A 23,895-nucleotide genomic window follows, 5' to 3' on the forward strand; every position below is an offset into this window, starting at 1 on the left:
CATCATAGTATTGCTGACTCGTGACGTTGATTTAAATAGTTAAAAACACCTCAGTTTCTTGTTAAATCTTTACATTCAAAATAAAGTCCAACTTAACTTTCTTCAGATATGAAAATCATTGATGTGCCTCCATGTGTTTCATGTGTGTTTTAAGCTGGCATTTCAGAGAATACTGTCGTTTTAGTGACGCGACTGATCATTTTTCAGATTTTAGTTTGTAGTTCTCCTAGTGAGAAACATTATTGAGATGCAAACCTTGGTTTATGTATCTCAGCGTTTTACTGTTATTGTGTTGTTGTGTAAGCTGCAACTTTCCAAAGTCCCTTCTCGTCTGCATACAACTAAATCAGCACATTTAAACTGCACTACTGTCCTTTATCTGTCTTTTCATCACAACTCCTTCTTTTTATGCACTGTATTTGAGTGTATAATTTAACGTTATTCAGATGAATTATACACATCGTGGCGCAGAATCACATGTTGCAAAATTAAAAGTATTGTTTGTGTGTGTAAATGTATTAGTTATCCCCCTATTTGTACGCACTGATTATTTGAAGTCTTTTCACAAAGATATGAACTTGTACATAGGGTGTGTCAATTTACTTCATTGACTGTCAGGCTAAAGCCCCGTTTGTCCAGATAATCTGATGATAATCACTGTTCTCCAGTGTATGACCTCTTTTGAGCAGTTTTCCGGATTTTGAGGAATTACTACTACTACTACTAATAAAAAAAATAATAATAAAAGCTCTGTGTCGAAATGGTTTGGAGCAGAACCCTTTAGAAGAGATCACTAAATGTGTCACATTCCTTGCTGTGATTAAGTCGACGTTTCCTGGGACTGTTCTGATCTTCCATCACTTCCTGTTTGTGAGCACAGTGTCCCCCCTCCCTCAGTGTTCCAAATGTCAATCCTGGCCTTGTGGCGACACTTGTATGGTCTCTCAGGATGTCCTTCATTAGAGGGCCGAGCAGTCGGGCATCCTGAGCTCAGGCAGCTGTCACTCGCCGAGGCTCAAATCCCAGATATTCCCGTCTCGGCCCCCTGATCCTGGTCGCCCCTGCAGACCAGTGGCGTCATAGCGTCCATGACCCCACAGGAGGTCACAGGACAACATGCACTGTGATGGGGATTCATGATAAGAACAGCGTTTATAGTGTTCTCATTATTTATCCTTCAATGTTTTAACAGCAGGAGGCGCCATCTAGAGTCAGAGGAGCCTCCTTCACCTCTTCCGTGTTCAACCTAATGAACGCCATCATGGGCAGCGGGATACTTGGACTGGCATACGCCATGGCCAACACGGGTATCGTTGGCTTCTGGTGAGTCTTCCTCCTACTCTTCACCTTCTCTTCCTCTGAATTTTTCCTCCTTTTTCTCCAGTCTTCAAGTGTGCAGTCAAGTTGCAAAACTTGTTTCTCGCATAATTTATCTTTCCTAAGTCAATTATTGATTTTTTTTCCTTTCACAAAAATAATGAGTCCGTCAGAGGTTGAGCTTCTATCTAGTCCTATAATGACTGTTGTGCCTGCAGCATTTTGTTAGTTCTGGTGTCCACCATGGCGGCGTACTCCATCCATCTACTTCTGAAGCTCTGTGATCAAACAGGTGAGTGAAGATCAATAGGGGGTCACGGGGCTCAAACAGAGGTTGATCAATGAGTATGATTATTATTGACCAAGACATTGTTCCGGTGATTATCGTGGCGAGAACTGATTCACTATCTCTTGGTCTTGTTCAGCACACGACTGCAACTCATGGACGTTGGACCGATGGCAGCAAATGCTGTACTTGGTTTCAGAAAAATTGACTTGAAGTGACTATTTTTCCAAAGGCAGACGGAAAAAAATGACCTGTTCTTTGCATGAAGACGGATGGAGGAATACAGATAAAGTTAGGTTGCGCTGCCCTATGTTTTTGAAATCCTGTTCCAAGAGAGGAACCTTTGTTCTGAATGAGGAAGTCAAGAGCATAAGAGAAGAGATGTGAGGGTTGTGCAGGACAAGCTGAGACCTCTGTGAGATGTCCATCACTGATGATTCACGGTGAAAGTAGGATTACAACTGAGGCATGGGCCATGATGTTTGGTGTTGGCATACCAGCAATATAACTTTATTTCAATTACACATCAAACGCACTGTACAACAAGAACAACTCTTTCATCTCAACTTGCTAGGGATTTGTGATGACCACTCTGAGGAGAAGCTCATCAGTGAATGAGATGGAGGAAGAGTGAAGACTGAAAAGGTGATGAAGAGAGTGTAGGCAGGGTGGAGGGACAGCTGTGGTCGGAGTGGATGCTGGTGTGAAGGCAGAGCAGAGTTAGAAGAGTCAGAGATGAAGATACTGAGGTTGTCATTGGGACTGAACATTAAGGAGAAGATTAGTGTATAAGAGGGAGACAGAGAGAAGACTGGGATTGAGAAATGCTGGAGGAAATAAAGGCTTCTGAACAGACTGTCTGTTCTACCTCCACACAGGTATCACCTCGTATGAAGACCTGGGCCTGCGAGCCCTGCACAGACCCGGGAAGGTGAGTGAAGGTCATGTTGATGATGAACACCCCGAAACATGTCTGACACATAAAACACACCGTACAGTTTTGTTACTCTTCACTGGACATTTGGATCATGCAACTGCGATTGCTGGTGTTAAATAACAAGTCAGATTAAGTTGAGCTGACGCTGAGGGTGTCCTGGTGACGGTCACGCTCTTGTCTTCCAGGTGATTGTTGCGATCTCCATCCTCATCCAGAACATGGGAGGTGAGTTGACACATTCCTCAGCTGTCTTCTGCAGATCATCTAGGGGCTCCAGCTGGTGTTGAAGTCATGTACATGCCCTCCTGTTTTTCTTCTTGTTCACTGCTGAAGATGAAGCAGACAGCGCCCCCTACCGGAGGTCAAAGCTCGCAGGCCATTATGCTGATTCCCTGATAACCTCCGACCCCTCTCGGCCCCCCCTCCCCGGGGCTTGAGACCTGACTTGTGCTCTAATTGATCACTGATGGTGGCCCCTCCCTCTCTGGTGTTGAGTTACTTCCCTTCATCACCCCCCCAGCTCAGCCTGAAACATCTCGGCCGGTGGCGAGCAGAGGTGAAGCTCCTCCGCCGTCATTAGCGGAGCGGCTGAGTGGATTACCGCACCGGCCTCTGGTATGTTTGTGGTTTTGGGGGACGTGTGAGAGCGTTAGAGACCCCCGCGCTCCCACGTGCATCTGTCTGCACCCGGGCCTCTTTTATAAGAGCGCAATTAGCTTGACTGAGTAAACATTCATCTGCGCTGCCAAAGGCTGATGGACCAATTGACCTTAATTACAGAGCAGCCCCGGGCTCTCACAACGCCCCCCCCCTCCTCCTCTCCACCCCTCCTAATGAATTGAACGTGGCTCTGTCCTTTGTGTTTACCTGACTGCACACGCACAATGTTCAGGTGTTCTCCTCTTCCTGATGGTGGTTCTCTTGTTTCCTCACTGCTCAGTCGCGCTCCCTCTCAAAGCTCTTTAGGAAAGTAAGTATGGTGAGTCACCACGTGTGTGTGTTGTTGTGGTTTTATTGTATGTTGCTTGGATCCCTGCTTCTGCTCGAGCGTAACGCCGGCTTTATGACATGTTAACGAGGGGACATTTTGGAGGGGTGTGTGTGGGCCGCCTGGTTCTGATTGACTCAGTAAGGAGCCCATGGTGACCCCTGTCCACTGCCAGGACAAGTTGACTGTTTCAAACGCTGCTGGAAAACAGCGGCTAAGTGTCACTCAAAGCTTGAACAAACAATTTTGCTATTGTCTGCTAAAAGGTTCACTTTCACTTTCCACCGCTGCTTTCCTGCTCTGCTTTCACCACTTTGTTGTAGTGACACGAAGCAGCTTCTCCCCTTTCATCTGTTCTCATTAATAGGAGAGTTACGGTAGTTTGAACCCTGGTCGTGAAAGGGTTAATCGTACAGGTCATGTTGAAGTGAGAGTTGATTTGAGATTATATTGAGCCTTTGTTGCATCTGCATGTATCTGCGTGCAGATGTGGTCAGCGGGACTAGTCGGGGGGACGTCTGGGGAGTTTCCCCAGAATTCCTCTGGACTGAGGTATTTTGGTTGACTACACTGAGAGCGAGCGCTGCGGCGTCTGTGTGGCCTGGAACGTTATTGGAGGAATTCTGCTCCACAAACAAATACAGGATCTCGGGGATTAGGGTCCGGGCTTGTTGAACGGCGAGCGCAGGACCTGGCCCCGGGGCAGTAAAGTCCCAGCTAGCTTTGGTGGCGTGGGCTCGTGGCTGACCACACACACGCTGGTCCACTGCCCCCTCTGCTGTGGAGGATGCAGTCGTGACCTTAAGGAAGCCACCACTTTAGAGATTGGGAGGATGCGGAGCCGTCCTGGGAGGGGAGGGGAGGAGAGAGGAGTGGGGCTGGGGGTACCTGGATTAGTGTCAGGGATCATTATTGTTAACATTCCTCGCACTTCTGCCCGCCTGGAAGATCTCCTCTGCAGCAAGAGCTTTAGAGGTGATCCACTCCACCCGCCTGCATTAACTCAGAGCCCCTTCACCCGCTTTCCATTTCCTCCCCCCCTTACTCATAACAGTGTTAGTTATGTGACTGTGCTTCCCTCATCACCTTCTCTTCTTCTCTCAGCAATGGCTTCGTACCTGTTCATCCTGAAGTCAGAGCTTCCCGCCTCCATCACCAGCTTCCTGAGCTCGGACACTCCTCGGTGGGTACATGTGATCGAGACACTCTGGGTGTTGGGGTGCTGTTTGAAGTGGCACCGGCTCTTCTTCATCTTCTGAACAATCCAAGTAAATTACTCCAGTGATCCAGTCCAAAGTACCAAACTGAACTGTACTGAACTGCCAAAAAGAAAGACAAATGGGCAGATAAAGGAAGAGAGAGGAGACAAACAGAAGGCGTCAGAAGCAGACACATCTGGATCTCCATCTCAGGTTGACAGCTGCGGCAGATCTCTCTCTCTGCTCCTCTAAAATGCTCTTCAGGGAACTCGCTTCTGTCTGCAACGGTCCGTCACTCATTACTCATCATCGTCGAGTCTCCGAAACTTTAGCGTCCGCGCCGATCCAAGCTGCCGTCACCACATCTACATCTGCCGCAGCTGTTAGGTGTTAGCGCGCCCCCTTCACCCCCAAATCTCTCACACATGTTCCCTACCATCAGACTGATACAAGAGGATATCAGTTTTGCCATTCTAATCACAGCTCGGCACCAACGTGGGCCAGACGCTTCCGTTAATGAGACCCGGGAACGGTAAACAAATGGTTTGACAGCAGAGTGGCGAATGATGGCGTCCTGCGCCACACACTCCTGCTGAGATTGACTTGTCGACTCCAGGCCGCCCTGCTTTCCATTAAGGCGTGAAATGTTCCGTATTTCACGGCTCTTCTCAGTATCCTCAGCCCGTACCGCGATCCCCCGGCAAGAACCGCCGACCGCTCTTCTTGATCGTTCACTCGGGTCAGAACACGTGGAGAGTAGAGGCGTGACGACTGCCATGAACTGCACCATGTGTCGATTCCAGAACCACAAAACCACATCAACAGACCTCACCTGTCCAGTAGTGAGGGTTTGACCCTTTTTTTGGTTTTGCCATCTGTATTATAGAACAAGATTGTTTTGTGCTTTTAATTTCGTATGTTTGTTTTTAATATTTTAAATTTTAAAATAAATTTAGTTTTGATTCTGAAAATGTATTTTACTTTAAATAGAAATAGAATTTTTTTCTGAGTTGCTCCAATTTATTTTTACAAAAACAATGAATTTAATCTGTAATCATTTAATCATTTAATTGTGTTTTTATTTTTTTTAACTTTTAGGGTTGTTTTTTTTTTACTTATCAATATTTAAGTCCAATACATAATACATAAGTCCTGCTTGCATTTTTCCACTTATATTTTTCGGGTTAAAGTCTTCCTTTTCAATTTTATGTGTAATTTAATTTCCCCCGCTCTTATTATTATTATTATTATTATTACCGTATTGTACTGTGTGACATTTTGTAAATATTTAAACAACTCGCGCCGCTACTCATGCCTTGCTCAACAGCACCCCCTGCCGGTGGTTTCTCCGGATCCTAGCGGATGAAAAGAACCTAAACTTGTATAAATAAAGACAGAAGTGTCGGTGACGTCCGGAGCTGTGAAGCTGCCAAACCGAGGGCAGGGAGGGTTGGCGGTGTCAGAGCAGGTGCCGCCGCCAGCCTCGTAAAGAGCTCTGGAGCCAGACCTGCTGACCCCCATGTTGAGGTGCACGACCTGATCCGGGCACGCATGCCTTCCACATGCGTCACCTCCACGCTGCTCAACCACCAGGGCAGAAGAAAAACACCCCCTCGGCAGCCGTATCTGATGGAAGGACGCAACGTTTGCTCGTGAATCACATAATTGTTTTGCTCTGACAGAGTTGAGGCCTTTAATAGGAAGCAGATGAAGGCTCCGTCGCTCTGGATTTGAAGGAGAGGTGGAGTCCGCCGAGCAGAATCATCATCATCTTTAATAATGTGTGCTGTTCCGCAGGGACGTGTGGTACCTGGACGGCCGCGTGCTCCTGGTCCTCATCGCAGTGTGTGTGGTTCTCCCTCTGTCCATGCTGACCAAGATCGGTGAGTTGCCTTTGCCATTTTGCCATTCGGTGGATGTTTTGCTTGGTGACCGAGCGTCTCACCTGCAGGCCTCCTGGGCTACACGAGCAGCCTGGCCTTCTTCTTCATGCTCTACTTCACAGCGGTGGTGAGTTAACATGCAGCGCTCCTGAACCTCGCTCCGACGTTGATCATCTGTTGTTTCCAGGTCGTGATCAAGAAGTGGTCCATCCCCTGCCCACTGCCACTGAACACCTCATTGGACTTGGGTGTGGACCAGGTGAGAGGTCCAAGCTTTACATGACTCGTGCTTTAATGCAGTGTTTTTCAACCTTTTTCTAGCCACAGCCCTTGGATCATTTAGAAAATCTCAAGGCTCACCACCAAAGGAACCTCAGCCAGAGCACACTTGTGCTTAAAGTCCTATAGAAAATCCCTATTCATTTGTGAAGAACAGTAGCTACTGACACTTGTTGTTCTTTTGCCAGGTTATTTGCAGAGACAAATTGCAGAAAATGTATTTGTATTACTGGCTTAATGACTCGCTTCGGTCCTTTGAGCCAGTTTATCATCAATGTTGGCATTGGTCTTGAAAAGAGTTGCTCAGACTTTCTCAGGTGGCTGACTTACTTCCTGTTAAGCTCGACAGTGGGGCTCATCCAGAGCTGTAGGATTCACCGACGTGTAGTGACACTGCAAGTCACTCAAATTCAATGAATCCTACCTTCTTTCTGTCAACTTTCTCACATGCACGCACTTTGATATCTAGGATTTAATGTGACTCAGATGTGTGGGACTCCCTAAAAATATTGTTGTGATAAAGTAAACACAACCGTGCTGTAGGACTTACAGGAAGCGAGTCTGAGGGCTTTCTTCTGATGTCTGGTGTCTGATGAAGACCAGAGTGGACCTGAGGGGAAGGAAGTTCACCCGACCCGGATCCTGACCTCTGACTCTTGATCTGACGTCTCCTTCCTTCTCCCCAGTTTGCCCAGAACTCCTCTGACCCTGAGTGTTCCCCCAAACTCTTCGTGTTCTCCAGCAAAGTATGTGAGATTCAGAACATTAGAAGGTCTCCTAGCTCTTTCTCTGATGCTGACCCCTGGTGTTCCAGAGCGCCTACGCCATCCCCACCATGGCCTTCTCCTTCCTCTGCCACACAGCCATCCTGCCCATCTACTGCGAGCTGGACCGGTAACTTCCATCAGTGCCTCGGTCCATTGCTTCCATCAGACTGAGCCCCCTTTTTCTGCAGACCCTCCAAGTCCAGGATGCAGAAGGTCTCCAACGTTGGCATCAGCCTGAGCTTCCTGGTGTACCTGGTGTCGGCTCTGTTCGGCTACCTGACCTTCTACTGTGAGGCCCAACAGCGAGTTCCGCTGCTCTCCAGACTCTCACCTCTTCTGCCTCTCCGCAGCTCATGTGAACTCTGAACTGCTGCAGGGCTACCACTACCTGCCGCGGGACATGGTGGTGCTGACGGTGCGGCTGGCCATCCTGCTGTCAGTGCTGCTCACTGTCCCGCTCATTCACTTCCCGGTGAGAACCAGACTTGTGGTGAGAATCGGTGGGAGACGCACTCTGGACTGTGTGTTTGTGCGCCATCTACAGGCACGTAAAGCCGCCATCCTGCTGCTGTGTGGAAGCGACGCCTTCTCCTGGCTGATCCACGTCACTGCCACCATCGTCATCCTCGGCGTGGTGCTCACTATGGCCGTGCTGGTCCCGGACATCAAGAACGTGTTTGGAGTGGTGGGTGAGTGAGTCCCAGGTTTTCCTGATCAAACCAGCTTTCTTCTAAGATTTAATGTCATTTCTCATTGGAATATTATTTCTTTCAAAAATCCCCTTTAATTGTGTTTATTCGTTTTTAATGTTTCCCAGTGATGTTTTCTAAATTTAGAAAAACATGCTCCTCTCTCCCTTCAGGGTCCACCACCTCCTCTTTGCTGCTCTTCGTTTTCCCCGGAATCTTCTACTTCAGGATCAGCAACGAGCCGCTCAGATCTCCGGACACATTCGGGGTAACGCCGGTGACTCTCTGGCCCCGGCGTGAGCTTCTCTGACTCCTCTCCTGTCCGTCCTCAGGCGGCCATCCTGGTGGTGCTGGGCGTGTTGATGGGAGCCGCCAGCTTCTCCGTCATCGTCATCACCTGGGTGCAGAGCTCGTAGCTGCTGCTGCTGCTGCTGCTGCTGCTGAAGGTTCACCAGATCCTGCCGAAGAGATCCAGGAGCAAGTTTTAACCTTCAGAGAATTGACCTCTTCACGGAGCAGGACTCTAACTAGTCATTCCTTTGGTTCGATCGCTGGTCTTGCAGCTGCTGATCGACCCTCGACGCACGTCCGCGGTGGCCCCCACTCTCCACCTCACGCCCCTCCCTCACGGTTCCAGGATAATCAGAGCCACATGTCCGGTCCGGTTCCAATCACGGAGCTTGTTTAGACTCACGCAGCCGCCGACTGCTGCGTCTAATCCCGGGAATTACCTTGATCCAACCCAGAGTCCCGGAACTTCACACTCTGGAGGAGGAGCTCAACAGCGGTGCACCAAAGCTCAATCTACCTTTCTAATTTAAACTGAGTGGAAATGATGCTGCTGAATATTGTTTAATCTGTTGAATTCATGTGAAATAATAAATGTGTTTTACTGATGTTTGATTTCGTTTCAACAGCAACATTTTTTTTCTTCACGAATGTTTGGTATTAGTTTTTCAAGTCAGCTGTCCCTGACTTTCCCCGATGATGCGGAGGTGGGGGGGTCAGCAGGGTTCTGTCCAGCCGTGAGTTGCGATCACATCACTCTTGCTCTGAGCTCTTAATGCTGCCCTGACGCCTCGCTGGCGCTGAGGCCACGCTGCCGCACATCTGGAGGACATTACTGGAGGGGCTGTGACAGAGGACCCCTCACCCTTCTGACTACCCCCCCACCCAACCACCCCCGAACCCTCCACGACTCACATTCCTGTAGATTTTACAACAACATGGAGGATTCACGTGGACCCAGTGTCCTGTGGTCTACTCTGTTTACATCCACAACACCGCTGCCTCAGACCCCGACTAGCTGTTGAGGTCAGAGGGAAACGCCAATGTTTGCAGCTGGGGTGACCTTCAAACCTTTAAACCCATGAAAATTCAACATCCATTCCTCAACCTTGTGTCGTGTGAGGATTTGACTGAGACAAGTGAGTCCACCGCAACCGTAGTTTTAAGTGACATTTTACGAGGAAGTACAAGTAGAGTTTGTATTCTTCTCAGCCATGGATGATGACCAAGTGAACATCTGCTCTACACTGAGTCTCTGAGCACGTCCGAGCTCCCCACTGATCCAAGGGTTGCAGGTTCACCTGGGTCTGTGAGCGAAACTCGATTGTAGGTGGCGTTATCCTGACCTCTGCCGGTCACTTGTGAAAGCTACAACAAATCTACAACGGCATGTGAATAACAACGAGTTGAATTCTGTGTAATATATATATTTGCCTCCCAGATAAATAGCGCCTCAATGTCAGTTAATATTTGTTTTAAATTACGTAGAATTTATTTTTATGTGATTGTATGCTCTTTCACTGAAAATATTTTAAATATGTAATACACGTTTGTAACAATTTTGTATTTCGGTAATCTTGTTTTATTACTGGAAAATAAATATAAATTTTCTGATTGACTGGCATTCACTGCTTCTCGTCATGATTTTGTTGATTTAAATTTATAATTTTCAGTTTTGTGTGAAATCTTGAGAACAGCACGTTTGAGGTTTATTTTTCCCCTTTAAGTATGCTTTGAATTATTCTTGTTTTTCAGCAAATATGTCGTTAGGATTTACGTTTTAAATTGTTTTAAATATTTAAAACTAATTGAATCATTCTTTTTTAAATATATACATTATTTAAGTTTAAGTAATCTGATTACCGTATCGACTCGATTTTTATTTTTAGAGTGAAATAAGTTTTTAATTTGTTATAAAACAATTCTGAAATAATGTTTGTCCATCGACTTTGTGTGCAGTTTAACCTGTTGGCCGCTAGGTGGTGCTATTCCTCTGCTGAGCCCGGACAGGTGCGTTCATTTAGTGTACTGTCTCTTTAAGACGACCGAAACACGACGCCACGTGACTTCTGAGCCCAGCGACAGGTCGAGAGTGCGTGAGTGTGTTTGACAAGTTATGCGGAACTCTCTGCCCGCAGCGTGTGTTTGTGTTGCAGGAGCTCCTTCCTTCTCTGCCGCAGAGGCTGCAGGTTCGACTCCGGCTCACCTGCCCGCGTGTTGGCATGCGCACTCGCTCCCCGGTTTGTTTGAGTCGCTACTGGAGACCATGAAGTTCAACGGCTACGTGAAGCTGCGCATCGGCGAAGCTCTGGAGCTGAAGCCCACCACCTTCTCCCAGCGGCACTCGCTCATCTTCCACAAGAGCGCGCCCGCGCTGGACCCCTACATCGTGGTGAAGGTGGACGACTTCAAGATCGGACAGACCCACACCAAGCAGAAGACCAACACTCCCACCTATAACGAGGAGTTCTGCCTCAACGTCAACGACGGCCGACGCATCGAGCTGGCGGTGTTTCACGACACTCCCATCGGCTACGACGACTTCGTGGCCAACTGCACCATCCAATTCGAGGACCTCCTCAAGTCCTCCAACAACGGGGAGACCTTCGAGGGCTGGGTGAGTACATCCCGCCACGTGGTGCTGTGTCGTCCTTCTGAGACTCGGAGGAGAGCCTCTCAGCTGTGACAGCCAGGAGATCTCCGCTCTGATGTGGGAACCTCTCTGGGCTGTACCCCCCATTCTTCCTTCAAGTTTCAGCTGCACTCATCTGTCTATTTCAACTTGACCTCAGTCATATACTCACACTCTATGGACTGACTCTGTAGACTCAACTGCTCTGTAGAGCTGAACGTGTCTTTTACATTTTTATATTTAAAGTGCCACAAACGATTTTTCCCCACATACCAAAATGAGTCTCAGACTTGAATTTTTTAAAGATTTGAACTTGTACATACATACTTTGCCCACACATCTGAATTAGTCTTTGTGACTCAAAGTTTTTGTTTAAGGTTGTACAGATTTCTTTCCCTTTGAGTCCCACATACCAAAATGAGTCTCTGTGATTCAATGTTTTAGATTTGAAGTTGTGCAAACATAGTTTCTCTCGAAGTCCCACGCATCTAAATTAGTCTTTGTGACTCTTTTCACTTTTGTTTTAAGTTGTACAAATTATTTTTTTCTGAGTCCCGCACATCTGCATGAGTCTCTGTGGCTCAACATTTGTAGATTTGATGTTGTACAAAGTTATTTTTTCTCTGAGTGCCACATACCAAAATGAGTCTGTGACTCCATTTTTTTTAGATTTGAAGTTGTGCAAACATACTTTGCCTTCAAGTCCCATATATCTGAATGAGACTTTGTGACGCAAAGTTTTTGTTTAAAGTAGTAGTAGAATTTTTTTCCTGAGTCCCACACATCTGCATGAGTCTCTGTGGCTCAACATTTGTAGATTTGATGTTGTACAAACATACTTTGTCTCTGAGTCCCACACATCTGAACGAGTCTTTGTGACTCAAAGTTATAGATTTAAAGTTCTACAAAGTTATATTTTCTTTGTCTCAGAAATCTGAATGAGTCTCTGTGGCCCAAAGATGTACTAATGCATTTTCCTGAGTCCCATACATCTGAATGAGTCCCTCCTGACGCCAGTCTCTCAGACTACTGACCTGGTTTCATATTCTGGAATGTACTCTCTAAACGTAATGTCTAATCCTGAAGTCTAGGAAAAAGAAGTGATGTCAGCATGATACTTGAGAGTCAGAATGAAACTTGTCAGTATTATGTAGTGGCTCACAACTGTGCTGGTCAGGAACTGGAAGTCCCGTGGTAACTTGTGGACTTGACTGGAACATAGTGGTCTATGACCCTCATGGGCCAAGTCTCAGCTCAGATGGTCGTCTGACTTAGACTTTCAGGCGGTCCGCATGTTTCTGAGAAACTGCTTTTTCACACCAACGCCTCTTCTTCATCTGTTGTGGTGTTGGCTCCGCCCACTTCCTGCTGCTGCGCTGCTGGGGCTCATTTGCGTTGAGTGGACACGCCAGGGTCTGAAACCGCAGGTGCTGCCGGTGCGGTGAAGTATGATTCCTGTTTGCAGTCAGAGCTCATGCGCTAACAAGTCGTCGTTGAAGTCTTTATAACAGACTAAGTCACCCGTTGAGGACAATGTTGTGAAACTTAGTAATACTGCAGTTTTCAGTTGTGCATCCTCTTCAGTCGACTCCAAGTCCTCAAAACGACTCACTCAGATGTTTGCGACTTGTCTTTCCTTGGAGTGTGAGGCTCATTTCCTGTGAAAAACACTGTGGCTTTCACCCTAAAAAGTGAGTCAAAAAAGCCCTTCAGTGACTCACATCTTACTTGACAGAAGTCAGACTCACTCAGATGTGTGTGAGTCACACTTCATGAGTCTCTCACAAGTCTTCAGTAAGTCAGCGGATTCATAGACTAGCTCATGTGGAGCCATGATGATGGTGATGCCAGCGTCAACGACTGAAGCCTCTGAACCCTGTACAGGCCTCAAAACCTGCCATCGTCTTGTGGCCTCCACCTCAGATCAATTATGAAACTGCCGCGTTGCAGGTGTGGGCAGACGAGTTTCCAGTCGCTGAACTTTCCTACCTCCGCTGATTTTATCGTCTCTCAGACTGTTTCCTTCATTCGTCGTCGTCATGGCGACGGTTGCGATGAGGCGGCCGACTGAGCTGAACTTCCTCAGTAGTGACGCTGCAACAACTCTGCGGCTTCAACTCTGCGTCATGACGCGACAAAATCTTGTTTTCAGACTGCAGAAACTCCCTTTCCTTCTCATCCTCGCTGTTTGTTCCAGATGCTAGCATAAGTGAGGCGCTATGTTAGCATATTAGGGCGCAACAAAAGAGTAACCTGCAACATGAAATACAATTTATTTTTAACAAACAAAGATAAACAAGTTAAAGGATGGGCGCCGTGTCCCCTTGTGGATGTGTTTTTCTCTGCAAATAAAGAAAAAATGAAACCAAATTAAAAGGATTTCTTGAACATAAATGTCATGAAAACTCAAAGCTCAAAGTTAGAAAGACTTAAAATAAATGGCCAAATCAGTATCTGTGGCTTCCATCTTAACGTCGTGTTACGTTCATTCACTATGGCTGCCGGACAGTGACGCCATGAAGGATATAAATCAGATGAGTGGATTTCTCATTTACCGCCTACTGTTGCTGCTGTGGCAGGTTGGATTTCCCCACTGTTGGAGAACGGACAGCTACTCTACTCTAATGGAATTTTTCTCTAACCATTTCCAAGCAGCAATGATGGAATACCGGTATCAAAGCTGAATACTTCATTGAGAATACTCCAAAGTCAACAACTTAGCGGCATGTTCATCTGTTTGAGGTTTGGTGACTGTTAACAGTAAATAAGGAAGTAATTTGTGTATTAATGATTCATATTTTTGTTCCTTTATTTTCTGGCGTAGCATATGTGCTAATCCAAAGTCCGATGTAATGTTGAACGTGAACATTAGCCTTTGCTGCTGACAGCTAAAGCGCTAACTGCGCTCCGTGATGTGACTCCAAAACGAATTCTCTTTCACTGCTACTTTCACTGGACAGCACCAGGGGTTTTGGTCACAGCCGTTCAATTCTGCACCGCACTAATTTCCAGTCGAGCAAGTCAAGCAAAAATGGAGGTTTAACTTCAAGCAAGTTTCCAGCCGAGGCCTGCAGCAGGAAGTGAGAGCGTGTCACTTCCTCCGCCCCCGCACCGACCTGCGGAAACTTCATGGTGTGTTTACAAGTGCGACTTGACTCCAGGTCTTTCAGATGCTCGGGGCTCGCTCGACCGGTTCCACCGCCTTTCGTCTCAAAAGCAGCGCGTCGCAGCAAAAATTCCAAAACATGAGAATTGACAGCAGCTGTCGCGCCTCAGGAACAGTCTCGACTACTTGTGACATCTTTGGGTTCCTTGTTTTGGATGTCTGTCACGACACCAGCTGCCTCACAAGCAGCTTATCGATACTGTTCATCGTCTGTGGTTGGTCATGACCCTGACTTTGTTCTAACATGTTGCTGCCAACCTGATAGTGTGTGGCGAGCTTGCACTGTTGCCCTGTTTTAAACTTGATATTGTCGTGATCAATCTTGGACTTTTATTTAACATTTTCTGTCAAATGTGAACAACGTGTTGCTGCACAGTGCATTTGTGTTTTAAGAACATGTCAATATGTTTTAACATTCTTGTCTTAATGTTAATCTGTAGCATGATATACAGTAATAATGATGGCATAAGAGGGTAACGCAAATGGCCCATTTATTCTCCCTTTACGTAAAAAAAACTGCTAAATGCTAGCTAGAAATGTATATCTCTAGCTAGCACATGCAAACACGCTTGTTGATATGGACAAGGTGCTGGTTTCATCAAAGGTGACATGTGTAGTGTGGGTATTGTGCAGTACAAATCGAATTAAATGAAGTTGCTGTATGAAAGTGGTACTGGTTTTCAGTTCACTGACGTCCTTATCTCCTCCGCTGTCCCGCAGGTGGACCTGGAGCCTGAAGGCAAGGTCTTCGTCTACGTCTCTTTCAGCGGCTCCTTCACTGACGGTGAGTTCAGGTTCCTGTCGGTGACTCGGGCCCTCGGAATGTTGTGAGTCTTTGAGGATGCGTCAGCGCTGATGTCAGTCTTTTGTGTACAAGAAATGCTCCCGTACATGTTTCACACCGGCGTCGCTCCTCGTAACTCGGACACGACCGGACCAGTTCTAGAGACTGGCTCAGCTATGTGTGTGTCTGCATGTGGTTAGATACGCAGAATCCCAAAGGGGATTCAGGATCTGTGAACTCTGAGTTGACTAGATTTCTCACTCTGGTTCCAGATGACGCTCTGGTGAAGGAGAAGACCTACAAGCAGTTTACACGGAAGCGTAACGGCGCCGTGCGGCGGCGGATCCACCAGGTCAACGGGCACAAGTTCATGTCCACTTTCCTGCGGCAGCCCACCTTCTGCTTCCACTGCAAGGAGTTCATCTGGTGAGACCTCCCACCCCGGGGTGTTGGTGCCCCCCAGGGCCCGGTTCTGACCCGTTTCTCTTCTCCCACAGGGGTGTCTTCGGAAAACAAGGCTACCAGTGTCAAAGTGAGCAGAGCTCTGAGTCAGGACAGCGTTTTTCCACTGCATTTAGTCACAACTCGGTTTGTCTCCTCAGTCTGCACGTGTGTGGTCCACAAGCGATGCCATCAGCTGGTGGTCACCGTGTGTCCACGCATGAAGAAGACCTCCAAGGAGGAGGTGAGCCAATATTAGAAAAATAGTGAAATGAAATATGCGTTAAAAATATTATATTGTCTATATTCATTTCCCACAAACATTTTTCTTGTATTTTATGTCAGTTGTATGTTTAAAATCATAATTGTATTCATGACAGAACATTCATTTTCACTAGTAGAGTATTTGTGTAATTCAAATATAATAATGAAAAATTGCTTTGAATTTATTAATGATTAATTATATCTCTCATACTGTATTTTTTTTACTTCATAGAAACTTAGTATAAATTATGCAGCTGTGTTATAAAATATATGATTGTGATAGGAAAATAAATATTATTCACTCAATATTAGAATTTCAAGTCCGAAACTTAAAAGCCAATTTCTTTCTTGTGGCCAAATGTGTGAAAATGGTTCTGAAGTGGTTCCACATTAGGGGAAGTGCACCAAAACTAGTTCCCCTTTTCTGTAGACCCGGTCTACCGGGCAGAACACAGGAAGCAAAGTCAAGAGGTCAGTGATCGCTTTTGATAAACGTGGTCAAGCAGCGTCTGCTGCCCTCCGCTGGGTGGTGACGGTACTGCATGTAACCGCGTCCCCTGTCTCTCCCCCCAGGCTGTCACTCAGGGCTTCAGCATCAACGTCCCGCACAAGTTCAACATCCACAACTACAAGTCTCCCACGTTCTGCGACCACTGCGGCTCGCTGCTCTGGGGTCTGGTGCGCCAGGGACTCCACTGCCAGAGTGAGCCGCCCACCTTCCGTCTCCCCTTCTGTCTGTGTCTCACCTGTCTGTCTCTCCTCAGTCTGCAAAATGAACGTTCACATCCGCTGCAGAGGGAATGTCGCGCCTAGCTGCGGCGTCAACAGCGCGGAGCTGGCCAACAAGCTAGCAGAGATGGGACTGCAGGCGGGGGGGCTGTCCAAGCGGACTAGCGTGGTAGGACTTGACTCACACTTGTCCACTTTGTCTTTCTTGATTTGTGGGTTCACTTTTTTTGAAATGGTGTGTCTGATGTGCAGAAACAGAACGTCCAGCAGAGGCCGACCTCCGAGTGCGGAGACCCGCTGCAGCAGCCAGTCCCTCGGCTGGGCCTCTCAGACTTCACCTTCTTACAGGTGCTCGGCAAGGGAAGCTTCGGCAAGGTGAGCTGGTGGTGACTTACTGGCTGTGACTCACACCTGACATCCCGTGACCCCTGCATGTTCTGTTCTGGTGTCTCCGCAGGTCATGCTGGCACGACTGGACAGCAGGAGTCGGGTCTTCGCGGTCAAGGTTCTGAAGAAAGACATCATCCTGCAGGACGATGACGTCGAGTGCACCATGACTGAGAAGAGAGTCCTCTCGCTCGCCCGGTGCCACCCCTACCTCACCCAGCTCTACTGCTGCTTTCAGACCCCGGTCAGTATCACACGCCTGTCAACCTCTGCCAATAACTCCCCTTATAAAGCGGTGCAATTCCCCTTATAAATCGAAAAGAAACCTTACAAACACAATTGCGGCGCATTTAAATATTTTATTATTACTATTTACATCTCAGCAAGACAGACAATGTAGTGGAAAATGATAACAGAGATAACGTATATAAAAGCTCTTGCATTACATTTACCGTGTGCAGCATGTTTTGAAATAAATAATTCTTCCATAGTGTCTTTCAATCAAAAAAACATAGAAGTAAGCATGGAAGAATTGGATTGTTCCATGCTTGCTTCTATGATTTTTCTCTGAATTATTCCTCTCGCGACACAATTCAAAACAACGGATGTGGGCCGCAGTGCAACGCACATGCACACGCAACACAAAACAACGAGAAAAATAGGAGGATAACTTTTGCTAGTATGATGCGGCAACTGTCGTCGGCTACCACAGACGAGACGATCCGTTTTGGATCCGAAATTGGCGAGTCGATATCGGTCTGGCGTGAAACGTCTGTGGGAATATTTTTTTGTTCTGATTTACCCGGATCAGGATCAGGATCACCTTTATTTGCCAAGTATGTTTAACATACAGGGAATTTGTTTCCGGCCGATGGTGACTTTATAGAGATTTTCAATAGGAAATAGAAGAGAAGAATATATATTTACAGAGAAAAATAGAAGAAGAATATATATTTACAAAGAAACAGACACAATAATAATAATTAGTAAAAATAAATATTTTTTTCCCCTGTATAAAATTATTTTTCCCCGTATAAAAGTCGTTATACAGCGTACATGATTTGAAATTGTAAAAAAAAAAACGTATAGAATACGGGGAAAACGTATAAGTTGACAGGTATGGTACCAGAAACTGGGCCGGAACATTTTAGTTTCGCCCGCTTTTATTTTGGGTTGTGATACCCTAGTTGGCCAGCAGGAGGCGGCAGAGTCTTGACTTGAGTCGGTCAGGTTCAGAAGGGGTCCAGTTTGGAACCGGGCCAGAAAGGAACAGCTGCACTTGTGAATCCCCGAGGCTGCTAGACTCATGAGGACTCATGAGGTCTGCTCCGTGGAAGCACACCTATTCGTGGATTTTGCAGGTGGGAACAAGGTTCAACCTCAATTTGAGGATTAACACTAGGTCTCCACAAAGATAGCAGTACAAGTGTGTGTTTGTGTGTGTGGACCGATGGTGCCCGATGGGACCAGGCTCTTGTCACATGATAGTAAAGCAGCGAGGCGCTGAAAGCCGGAATCTAATTACCGCGCATCATCCGCGGGCGATCAGATGGAGCCGCTTCACTGGATCTGCTCTCGGCACCAGAACACGGTAATGAGCTGCTCGGGTCCAGAAGTGAAACCCATCAAGGCTGCACCTCATCATGGCCAGGACGGCGTGCCGCGTTTGTGTCGCGCTCCGTTGCTCTCCGGCCACAGTCCGGACTCAAGGAGCTGCGCACACAACAACACACAAACACCAACACAACTCGCAACACATGAACAGGTGTAGACGCAGCGACACATGGGTCCGAGAGGTCTCTCCAATGGACACACACGGATGATGCAACAGGGAAACCCCACGCGACCATCTTTGTAGTTCGCAACCTGAGTTCCCGCTGGACAGGAAGATTTATGAGTCGATCAGAACCTGCTGGACCCGATCGCTCTCACTGTCATTAGTTCTGCCGACGTGAGCAGATGAAGACGCAGCTGCGAGGAAACGTTTTAATCATCGTGTCTGTGTGTGTGTGTGTCTCAGGACCGACTCTTCTTCGTGATGGAGTTTGTGAACGGCGGTGACCTGATGTTCCACATACAGAAGTCCAGGAAGTTTGAGGAACCCAGAGCCCAGTTCTATGCGGCCGAGATTACGTCTGCTCTCATGTTCCTGCACGGCAAAGGCATCATCTACAGGTCAGAACAGCCACCGCCTGACCTCTGGTGAACTTGACTGTCCAAATCTGAAAACTCATAGTCACACACAAGTGTGTGGCTCAACAGTAACAGCAACATAACCACGCAGTTACCAGACTTTCTGAACCGGATGCAAAAGCAGAAGTGGGTCAATTGGCAGCGACACAAACAACGTCACTGGTGAACAACAGCGACGTGCTTGATCACTGAAAGACTCCATTGTTTTGAGCAGAGTTTTGCAACAGGAAGCCAAGACAAACAGTGAAGTGGGAAATTTGTTGTGTAAAAATGAGTTGACCTTTGTGTATTGTTTTTGTGTGTGTGTGTGTGCTGCAGGGACCTGAAGCTGGATAACGTCCTGCTGGACAGCGACGGTCACTGCAAACTCGCCGACTTTGGGATGTGTAAAGAAGGAATCCGTGATGGAGCCACGACCGGAACCTTCTGTGGGACTCCGGACTACATCGCCCCTGAGGTGTGAGAGCGTGAAGACACGGGTCCAGCAGCAGATCCCGGGTCTCACCTGTTGGTCTTCAGATCCTGCAGGAGATGCTGTACGGGCCCTCGGTGGACTGGTGGGCTCTGGGCGTGCTCCTCTACGAGATGTTGTCGGGTCACGCCCCCTTCGAGGCCGAGAACGAAGACGACCTGTTCGAGTCCATCCTCAACGAGGAGGTGGTCTACGCGTCCTGGCTCAGCGCCGAGGCTGTCGGGCTCCTCAGAGCGGTGAGTCTCACTTTAAGGTCCGACTGGATGTGAGCCAGAACCTGCTGCCGGGTCGTCACGGAGGAGGGGACTTCCTCTGGGACAGGACCACAATGACGGGAAACTCTCTGGCGTCTGTGGGAGTCCACACACACTCAAGGTTCTGGAACCTCCATCTGGGCTCTGTTCGGGTCCAGAAGAGCAGACTCCGCCCCTCTGTGTCGTAAAGCTCTGTTTTTATTTCTGTGGTTCAAAATTTAGACTTATATTTGTCAAAATTTTCTTCTGATTCTTCTGTTGTTTATTGTTATTTTATATTTTTTTCATGTTTTTATTTTTAAATGACTTTATTTTTGACATTTTAGTCAATCATTTTTTTCCTCAAACACATTTTAGTTATTTTTTTAATTAATGACTTAATCTGCTTTTTGTTTTTTCATCATATTTTTCTTCTAGATTTATCATTTTTTTATTATTATTTTCTCAAATACGTGTTTTTTACTTTTAATTTATTTCATATTTTTTTTATTTAATTTCTTTAATCTATCATTCAAATATTTCATAATACTGAATTTTTATTTTTATTTTTTCATTCATCTAATTTAGTTTACGTTTTTGAGAAATTATGTTTTACTCTAATATGATCACTTGTAGTTTATTTGTAAGTTTACCTATTTTTCAATGTATAAATTGCACTTTTGCACTTATTTAATCTTTTTACAATTGTCCTTGTCGTCAGTTCATTTGAGCCTGTTCGCTTCCTTAATAGTCTCTTCCTCCTCACAATTTCATCCTGAATGTAAGTCATCATCTGGACTGGGTCAAGTCCGGTCCTCCCAGACCCTGAGTCTGAGAGCTGTGGCGGCTGATGCATCATGGGAGGCGCCGGCTGCTGTCCAGAGAGAGTTGTTGTGTGTCAGAGAGGTGACTGACTGGATGTCCTTCTGGACCCGGTCCAGCTTGGCAGGACCTCAGGTCCAAAAACAGCCAAGCTGAGCGCTTCCCGCTTTTGTGACCAGATTAGTACACAAGTCTGTGATAAGCGCCTGTCGAAGCCACTGCACATTTGATCTGTAATAACATCCTGTTTGTGCGTTTATGGACAGCCGTAACGTTATGACGACTCAGTCGGAGTCCTGACTTGATCAGAAAACAATTCTGATTCTAGAGTCATGACATGGCCAGGGGGCCACACAAGGTCTCGTCATTGTGCGACATGGTCAAAGTTGCAACAAAAATAACAGGAATATATATATATTTTTTAATATTGCGTCTCCCTCTGCTTCCACAGCTGTTGACTAAGAACCCGTCGCAGCGTCTCGGCTGTGTGCCGTCGCTCGGAGGTGAATGTGCAGTGACCGCTCACGCCTTCTTCTCCGGCATCGACTGGGAAAAGCTGGAACGTAGAGAACTGGAGCCACCGTTCAAACCTCGGATAGTAAGTCTCCCGTTTATTATTAGTTGGTGGCGTTACATGGAGCCACCATGGTACCAGTCTTTACTCTAGTTGGATACTCTAGAGCAGGGACCTCAAACTTGTGGCCCCTGGACCATTCGGATGCAGTTACACAGCCCCCCACCAGGGGTCCAAGTCTAGCATTGTGGTCTCCACAACAGGGCAGTCCATGTTTGGCCAATGTATGATGGTCAGAAATGGACAGCACTATGAAACTGTAATGTCTGCGCTAATTTTAGCATCTCTGAGACTGAACTCCGATTCCCTCCCAAGGTCCAAAATATTCTTGTCGCTGATTCTGTGCTCCTGGTTTTGAAGGATCATCTGTTTCTGCTCCACTTTTCCTCCCTCCCCAGAAAACCCCTGAGGACGTCAACAACTTCGACCCGGACTTCACCCAGGAGGAGCCAACACTGACGCCCATCGACGACCCGATGTTCTCCGCCATCAACCAGGATGAGTTCCAAAACTTCTCCTTCACGTCGCCGGAGCTGCTGGAAAGCTGAGTGGCATTCCGACTCCACCCCCTCTCCTCGCGAGTCACGTTACGGTCCAGCAAGTGAAGCTACGACGTAGCGTAACGGACACAAGCGCTTGTCAGATCTGCACTTGTTTCTCTGTCATTTTTATGTTTTTCACCTTTGAAGTAAAATCTTCTGAATGTAAATGAAAAAGAAAAATCTTTTCACTTCATGGGAACAGATTTTTTGGCGGCTGGAGTTGAAGGCTGGGAAGAGCCGACCACAGAATCTGGAATATTTTCTCACAGAGTGTGAGTGAGAGCCGGGGGAGGGAGAGAGGGTGACATGAGGGGGAGGACAAATGGCCTCTCATACATCATCCAGACCACTGAGTCCACTGGCGGCCTCTGCGCTGTAGGAACTTTATTTCCTTGGAGACTATGTCAGGATGGACGAGAAACATCTTAGAATATGAAAACAGAAATGGACTGTGAGGTGACGATGCTTCCTGCTCAACTGCAACTCAACAATCGACTGAAAGGAGGACAAACAATAAAAGGTGAATGCCTCGGTCTTAGGGAGTCAAACAAGCTGGTGTTCATGTGTGAGGAAATAAGAGTTAAAAGAGAACCTAATACCTGTCTTGCTTTGTTTATCATGAGCTACTTTTAGCTTCTCAGTAGTTTCAGACTTCACCGCTGACTCATAACACAAGACCCTGAATGTTGCACTTGCTGCATGTCCAGTGGTAAACACAGCTGTCTGTGTGGTTCATGTAGTGTTTGGTGCTGTTTAAATTGGATTTAAAGCCCTTGGGCCTTCAGTTTAAAACCTGCTTCTGAAGTGTTTAGAGGGTGCTCAGCTGCAAGGCTGCATGTCTCCAGCTCGGTGCAGCCCCCAGGCGGCACATAAAACAGAAAAGTGTCTAGTCACAGCTGAGTCACCGCTGCCTGACTAGTCTGCAGAAGTTAACCGGTCAGTTAAGGAAACCTTCCAGGTGATGCAAGGCAGTGGAGAAAGTCTGACTCATGTCTACAACAGAACTTCACAGAGTTTCATCAGAAGCGGGTGCAACATCTTTTCTGTGGTCTTTTGTCAACCCAGCAGCTCTGGTGTCGGTAAACAACAATATGTTTGACGTCACGGCTGAAACAGGAAACCTCAGGATGGACGATGGAGACCGTAAGGAGGCCTTTGTAGAACAGATGTAGAACAATAGAGGAAGAGGAAAGTCGCCACGATGACCTGCAGCGAGGAGACGGGCTTCCTGTTAGGGAGGAAGTCTAGTTTTCTCCTCGCACCATCAGCCTGGCAGATGAAGTTGGAGCCATTTGATGGCAGCTTCGCAAACTTTTGTCTCATCTTTTATGGCTTCTGTGCATTCATTCGTTGATTGCGATTTCCTGTGGGCACTCCGGTTTCCTCCCAGGGTCCAGGAACAAGGCTTGTTTTTGATGTTGAAAACAATGAGTCTCGAGTGAATCATGACGGAGGTGCGTCCTCACCGTCCAAAAACATGTTAACTGATGACTGTTGGATGGACTGGAGGCCTGTCCAGGGTGTCCCTGTCTCTCACCCTAAGTAGCTGGGACAGACTGGCAGAGCAACGTGGCGGCGTTGATAACATCTAAGTGGTGAATATGGGCTGAAGGTGATCTACAGTCCCAGTTCATAGCCGTGCGGTCGGGTCCAGATGATTCACGTTCACCTTTACAATCCGGCGTGGCTCGCCATAAAAGAGGAAGCTCATTCGTGTGACGTCCTTCAGTGCGGAGGATCGTGCTTCTCCTTGATGGATGGATCAGCTGTCGATCTGACGAATCACCTGCGATTGAGACGCGAGACAACGAGAATTGAGACAAACAAAGACGCCAATGTCACTTTGAAATCCACTCGCTGAAATCATGACGAATCTGCGGCGCCGAATTTCAATGCCGTTTGCAGCCGTTTCAAAACTTCCTGTTTTCACGCGTTTCCTCCTTCCTGACCAAAATCGCTATAAACAGTTAATATGAACTTTATGACTGCCCGACACAACCTCACAGAAAAAGAACATCTTGCT

General features: G+C 47.1%; 2 protein-coding genes across 3 annotated transcripts in view; both read left to right on the forward strand.

The window, feature by feature from the left end:
* The window catches only part of slc38a6 (solute carrier family 38 member 6), an 11,367-nt gene extending 2,155 nt beyond the window's left edge, over window positions 1-9,212 (forward strand). Inside the window, exons 2-16 of one of the 2 annotated variants that reach the window (XM_053844715.1) lie at window positions 1,193-1,323; window positions 1,536-1,609; window positions 2,482-2,534; window positions 2,726-2,765; window positions 4,633-4,711; window positions 6,525-6,610; window positions 6,679-6,737; window positions 6,798-6,869; window positions 7,576-7,635; window positions 7,704-7,783; window positions 7,845-7,945; window positions 8,007-8,128; window positions 8,201-8,345; window positions 8,519-8,613; window positions 8,678-9,212. In XM_053844715.1, coding sequence (XP_053700690.1) covers window positions 1,193-1,323; window positions 1,536-1,609; window positions 2,482-2,534; window positions 2,726-2,765; window positions 4,633-4,711; window positions 6,525-6,610; window positions 6,679-6,737; window positions 6,798-6,869; window positions 7,576-7,635; window positions 7,704-7,783; window positions 7,845-7,945; window positions 8,007-8,128; window positions 8,201-8,345; window positions 8,519-8,613; window positions 8,678-8,761 — 1,281 coding nt within the window. In that variant the 3' untranslated portion in view covers window positions 8,762-9,212. The remainder of the gene's footprint in view (window positions 1-1,192; window positions 1,324-1,535; window positions 1,610-2,481; window positions 2,535-2,725; window positions 2,766-4,632; window positions 4,712-6,524; window positions 6,611-6,678; window positions 6,738-6,797; window positions 6,870-7,575; window positions 7,636-7,703; window positions 7,784-7,844; window positions 7,946-8,006; window positions 8,129-8,200; window positions 8,346-8,518; window positions 8,614-8,677) is intronic. The other variant, XM_053844717.1, reaches the window with a different exon arrangement.
* A 1,512-nt stretch (window positions 9,213-10,724) lies between these two features.
* Window positions 10,725-22,500, forward strand: prkcha (protein kinase C, eta, a). Its single transcript, XM_053845336.1, has 14 exons — window positions 10,725-11,250; window positions 15,152-15,215; window positions 15,488-15,641; window positions 15,713-15,747; window positions 15,818-15,900; window positions 16,494-16,623; window positions 16,685-16,818; window positions 16,902-17,024; window positions 17,107-17,280; window positions 19,057-19,211; window positions 19,548-19,686; window positions 19,749-19,937; window positions 21,208-21,354; window positions 21,729-22,500. Exons 1-14 carry the CDS (start codon window positions 10,750-10,752, stop codon window positions 21,876-21,878), a joined length of 2,178 nt encoding a protein of 725 aa, XP_053701311.1. The 5' UTR covers window positions 10,725-10,749; the 3' UTR covers window positions 21,879-22,500.
* Window positions 22,501-23,895: the final 1,395 nt, after the last annotated feature.

The sequence above is a fragment of the Synchiropus splendidus genome, chromosome 16, assembly GCF_027744825.2.
Source record: "Synchiropus splendidus isolate RoL2022-P1 chromosome 16, RoL_Sspl_1.0, whole genome shotgun sequence".
Lineage (NCBI taxonomy): Eukaryota > Metazoa > Chordata > Actinopteri > Syngnathiformes > Callionymidae > Synchiropus > Synchiropus splendidus.